Source organism: Suncus etruscus, chromosome 17 (assembly GCF_024139225.1).
Source record: "Suncus etruscus isolate mSunEtr1 chromosome 17, mSunEtr1.pri.cur, whole genome shotgun sequence".
Classification (NCBI taxonomy): domain Eukaryota; kingdom Metazoa; phylum Chordata; class Mammalia; order Eulipotyphla; family Soricidae; genus Suncus; species Suncus etruscus.
Window position 1 is genome coordinate 56,310,325 of NC_064864.1, and position 6,000 is coordinate 56,316,324.

The 6,000-nt window shown below is 39.0% G+C and overlaps 1 protein-coding gene across 2 annotated transcripts in view; it reads left to right on the top strand.

Annotated features, from left to right (window-relative positions):
- The window catches only part of MXI1 (MAX interactor 1, dimerization protein), a 101,806-nt gene extending 96,214 nt beyond the window's left edge, over positions 1-5,592 (top strand). For both annotated transcript variants that reach the window (XM_049790584.1, XM_049790585.1), the window contains exon 6: positions 3,106-5,592. In XM_049790584.1, coding sequence (XP_049646541.1) covers positions 3,106-3,269 — 164 coding nt within the window. In that variant the 3' untranslated portion in view covers positions 3,270-5,592. The remainder of the gene's footprint in view (positions 1-3,105) is intronic.
- Positions 5,593-6,000: the final 408 nt, after the last annotated feature.

The window sequence follows — 6,000 nt, forward strand, 5'->3', positions numbered from 1 at the left end:
TAGTCTAAAATAAAACCCATCAGGATAAGTGGAATAAACGTGCCTCCCTCCCCCCAATCGTTTTTGAGTTGGTTTCTTTGTACCTTCAGGGAGCAGATGTTTTGGTTATCTTATATGTACTTTCATGTACTAAATGTCTAATCTTTATTGTTCTCAAGTTTTCCATTAGTTCCATAGGATTTCTTTCATAATTCTTTCAATTTAGGATTTTTTTATCCCTACTCATGAGCCTCAAAGTCCTTGGGCTTGTTGTTTTGCTATGTAAGTTTCATTTTTATCTGGTGCTCACTATTGAAGAACAGTTTATCAGAAGCAGCAGCAGGATCCTCAAGAATGATTAGTGAGGTGTAATAGGAATGACCCTTAGATTAGGAAGGCAGCCCTTATTCCCAGTATTGGACTATTTACTGGCTGTGTGACTTTGTTAGCTAAAACTAACAAGTCTCCTGTTGTTTCTTCCCTACAACCATTCCACCCCCAAGTTATAGGGTGTATCTTTATAATTATAGTTGTTTTTTTTTTGTACTCCATGCTAATACCATTCTTATTCTTACCTGGCAGCCATCTTTTTCACTACACAAAATATTTTCAGTGATTTTGGTAGTCCATTTGGCTAGAGAAACACTTTACTTTGAATTAAGCAGGTTATTTTTGGTTTGGGGCCATACTAGAAAATGTTCAGGGAAAATGTTCATGACCTACACTTAGGAATTACTCCTGGTAGTGCTTAGTAATCCCCATCCATGTGGGATGCTAGGGATTGAACCTAGTGGGATGTGTGCAAGGCAGTTGCCCTAACCACTGCACTATCTTTCCAGCCCCTTGAGAGGATGTCTTAGTTTTATTTCCCAGCAGTAGGCTGGATAGTATTTTGTTACTGGAAAATATTAAGTAGCTTATGAAGTATTATAGACATAAAACAATTAGTTAGGAATTCATAGTATTATTTATACAGCTTGTTTGGACAGCTGCTTGAATGTTAAAAACAAATCACTAAAACTTTTAGAGGAACAAGTCCTTTGTGAAATTATTCTCTTTGAAATAACTTACTGTCTTCCTGGGCTGAGGCAAAATGCGTATTTTCTAGAGCAGTTATGATTCGTGTGAACTCATAAAGTCAGTGCCAAATATAAAACATCAGACTTTGTGTTTTATTTAAAAGAATGGAATGGTCTTGAATTCATCCGATGAGCTATATGGGAGAAAAGTTTTTCCAACTACCTTTTATTATTTTAAAATACATATATAGCTTTATTTTTTGTTTTTATTTCTTGGGGGGACCACACCTAGTGATGCTCCTGAGGGGTTATTTCTGGCTATGTGCTCAGAAATCGCTCCTGGCTTGGAGAACCATATGGGATGCTGGGTTCGAATCGAGGTCCATCCTGGGTCAGCCATATGCAAGGCAAACGCCCTACGGCTGCGCTATTGCTCTGGTTCCCACATACAGCTTTTTGTGTCTTACTGGTGATGGTCTATGTAGTATTTAACAAGATATTACCAATCGTTCGTTTTTTTTTTTTAATAAATCATGTTTTAAGTAAAATTAAAAACCACCACTAGAATACCTTTATAATCTTTTATTATAGATCTCACTTTAATCCAGACTTTAAAACCTCAAATAATTTTTTTTGGGATTTTTTTTTGGGGGGTGGAGTTGGGCCATACCCTGGTGGTGCTCAGAGAACACCTGGGAGTGGGGAAGGAGTGGCTCATGAGAATCTTATGTGGTGCCAGAAATCAAACCCAGGTTGGCCACATGCAAGGCCACTAGCTCTCCAGCCCTCAAGCAGTGTTTTTTTAAGAGAGGGCAGGGACTTTATCTTTGTGTGTGTGTGTGTGTGTGTGTGTATATATATATATATATATTTATATATATATATATATATATCCACATATATCCACACACATATGCCTGTAAAATGCATGTATGTTTATGTAGAAATATAATACATATAAAACCTTTATTTAAGCACCATGATTACAAGAATGATCGTAGTTGGGTTTCAGTCAAACAGAACACCAACCTTCACCAGTGCAACATTCCTACCACCAATGCAAGAAAATTACAATGATTAAAACAAGACTTGTGTTGTAACTTTAGTTACTGAAAGTCAAAGATCTTTATCATATGTCATACAAGCCTACAGAAACACCTGTAGATTACCCAAAGACTAAATGGAAAATTTTCTCTTTATGGAAGAGGCACACCTGGTGGTGCTCAGGGGTTACTCCTGGCAGCTAGTACCTGTGCTAATTACTTTGTGCTAGTATCAGCGACCATATATGGGATCTACCGCTTGCAAGGCAAATGCCCTCCCCTCTGTGCTATTCCAGCACTGGAAAAATTTTTCTGGTTTATCCAAATTTGTTTTTTCCTTCCCTTAAAAAGGCAACTGGGGGGGGGGGGGGAGAGATAGCATGGAGGTAAGGCGTTTGCCTTGAGTGCAGAAGGTTGGTGGTTTGAATTCCCCCGAGCCTGCCAGGAGCGATTTCTGAGCGTCAGCCAGGAATGACCCCTGAGCGCTGCTGGGTGTGACTCCAAAACAAAACAAAAAAGGGCAACTGGGGCTGGTGAGATAGTACACTGGATAAAGTATTTTCCTTGTACATGCCCATGTTCATTCCCCTGCATCCCATATGGCCCTGAGTCTGCTTAGAATGATCCCTGAGTGCAGAGACAGAGGTAAGCCCTGAGCACAACCAGGTATGGCCCCCCAAAAGCAACTCTGATCAATAAACAGCACTAAGAATTAGTTTCTAGTTTAATGCAAACAGTTGTTAAACCTGGGGTTAGAGTAATTTAATATTAAGCACTAAAACTAAACAGGCCAAGTGCTTTTGGTGGAAGGCCCAGGGCAAGCTGGTGTCAAAGGCATCAGTAAGGTTGCTGCCTAAATGGAGACCAACACATTTTACTCCCTTTGCAAAAAGGGTCTGTTTCAGTTCCTTCTGTTCTCTGGAAATATACAGTCATACACTATACAAATATAATGGAGATACACTGGAATAATAATTTTATACAATAGGAAGTAACTCCATGTTGGCTTTTAAAAGAAATCAGAACAAGTTACTAACAGTCGGTCCTTTTTTTCCCTTTGGCAGAGGAGATTGAAGTGGATGTTGAAAGCACAGAGTTCTCCCATGGAGAAGTGGACAATATCAGTACTACCAGCATCAGTGACATTGATGACCACAGCAGCCTGCAGAGTATTGGGAGTGACGAAGGTTACTCCAGTGCCAGTGTCAAACTTTCATTCACTTCCTAGAACCCAGCATGATATAACAGTGCAGGGCAAAATATTCACCGGGCCAATTCAATCCAGTCTCTTAAATTGGGTTCATGATGCAGTCTCCTCTTTAAAATTAAACACAACAAAAACTATACTTGAACAAAGGGTCAGAGGACCTCTCTATTTAAGCAAATACTTAGGAAAAAGTGGGGCAGAGCTTCCCCAACAGAACAAATATTGATACTCATTATCTAAAAATCAGAACTTCTAATGGCAGCAGAAATGTTTGAAATTTTTTAGTTGATTTGAAAGAGGACATTGGAGAGTCCATCCTCTTTATTTTCTAGTTTGTTCATACTAGTCTGAGTAAACACCTTTAAGGATGGGCTTATGAACTCTACCTGAGCTTTCTTGGTCCTACAAATGAATAAATCAGACCCACAGTAATGACAAGGCATTAATTTTGGATAGCCAAAGAAGCTATTAAAATAGCCTAGGGATGATCAACTCTTAAAAAATAAAAAAAGCTCAAAGCTCATTTCATGCTTTGCAAAAGAAGAAAAGGAGACTCCCATGAAGCCTTTTGAAAGGGATCATCATGCAGCTCAGCTTTCTGTTGGATTCCATGCTAAGCAAGCTAACCTTATACTGCATTGTTAGCACTAGGGCACCCAACTGCTAGCTCAGTAGCTTCCTTAGGCCCACGGACAGCATGGGGGCATCCATGCACGATAGCCTCCATCGTGCTGGGCCTATGAGTTCGGATTGAGGGGCCAGACAGAAAAAGCTCTGTGTGCCTGTTTTGTCTGCGTGGACCAGAAAAAGTTGTGCACGCAGGTTAGCAGGCCCAGGTCTGAGCCACGACAGCATTTTTATTTCAGATTTTGATAACTGTTTGTATGTGTTGAAAACCAAAATGACATCTTTTTAAAGCTTGTCCATAAAAACATAGATGTCTTTTATAGTGAAAAAAAAAACACATGGGGAAAAATCATCTATTTTGATGCAGCATTTGATAATGACAAAAACACCTCACACCTCACTATAGTGCACAAAATGAATGAGGTCTGGGCTAGGTAGAAAAAGGTCAATGCTGTTTGTTTTCTTTTAGAATCATTACCTTTACCCGTTTTTAACCATTGGATATTTATAGTAGACACTATCATAGTTAACATAGTTAAGTTTGGCACTTGTCTCAATTTAATGTAAAGATTTGCTTCCGTTTTCCTATTGGCAGTTTCCCTCTGTCCTTACACACCAGTCCCACAGTGCAGGTGCTATTGTTGCTCTTATCCATATTTTCAGAAATGTTAAGTGAAATTTCTAGCCTGCACTTTAATGTCTTGTGTTCTTCCCTTTGTCTCTCGAACTCCAAGGTTCCCCACGGCCCTTGTCCCTTAACCCAGGAAACCTTTTTGGAGACCTTATTCTTGGCTGTTTGGACTTTGTATACTTTAACTACCCTTAATTACTTTAAAAAAAAAAAAAGCTTTATGATTTTCATAACTTATTGCTGATTTTAATGGGTTGTTAAATTTCAGTCCTGTAGTTTTATTTTGTTTAGATAGGGCTGGGCAAGGAAAAAGAAAATAAAGACAACCATAATTAGCAGTGCAGTTGAATTGTGTGTATGTTAGACTTACAGCTTTATGTAGCACTTTAACAGCTTTCACTGCTTCTATATATGAATACCATCTTCGTCATACAAAAGGCCTCAAGCATATACTTACTCGTTCTTTCTTGTGCTCTTCTTGTGCCTCCAAAAATATTTTATCCTTGACTGTGCTATGTTTGAGTGAAAGAAATTCTTTGTAGATGTGTGTGAAAACCTGCATGCCTTTAGAAGCCCATTTAGAACTTGCTACTTCAGGTGCTGGGGACTTAATGAAAAACATGATAAAACAAATTTATTTCTGTGGCCCAGGTAAATTATTTCTGGTTTCATTTATTACTCTTGGCTGGGTCATGATGTTGCTCTATATACTTACTTTTCACTTTCCCAAATGAGACGGTTTGAAGACTTTGCTAACTACCACGGAAAGTAAATGGAAAGCTTCTGTTTTGCTCTTCCCTTGGCGTGCACTTGCATTACTTGCCTAGGGCTGGCATTTGGGACTTCATTCAGGTGAACCTGAGGTGCTGCCATTTTGTATATGTGCAGGATGGTGGGCTGGAAAGCCTTGTCATGAACCTAAAGTACATATTTCAACTGCCCCCTAAATTACACCTTCCCTGGGTTTGTTTTCCTTGGGGGAGGGGGCAAAATGTATGATGAATAAGAAGTATTAATTTTTTAAAAGACAAATCAACTTTGAAGATACAAAAATTGCGAGAAATAAAACTTGTGAATGAAGAATACGATACCCGAGTGCTTTCTGTACTACCTTCTCTCTGAAGGGAAAAGTATTCACATTGTGAAAGGCAATCATCTCCCATGTCTGTCTGTTGCTGCATCTGCTGTCCAGACCAATGGCTATTTGCATCATTGCCATTTCTACAATTTAAACGGGCACCTTGTTGAATGGTAACTTCACATAACCAAACTGCAGACTGTTTAATGTACTCGTTACTCTTAATTGCTTTGGTTAAGACAGAAAGCCATTTGTTATTCTGTTCCCAGATAATTTTTTAGGAATCCTTTTGGCTACACTATTACTTAAAATGAAGCCTGGAATTCCCCACTTAGTTTCCATAATCCAAGTTATTGTGCTATATATAAAATGCTTGGGCCCGGAGAGATAGCACAGCGGCGTTTGCCTTGTAAGCA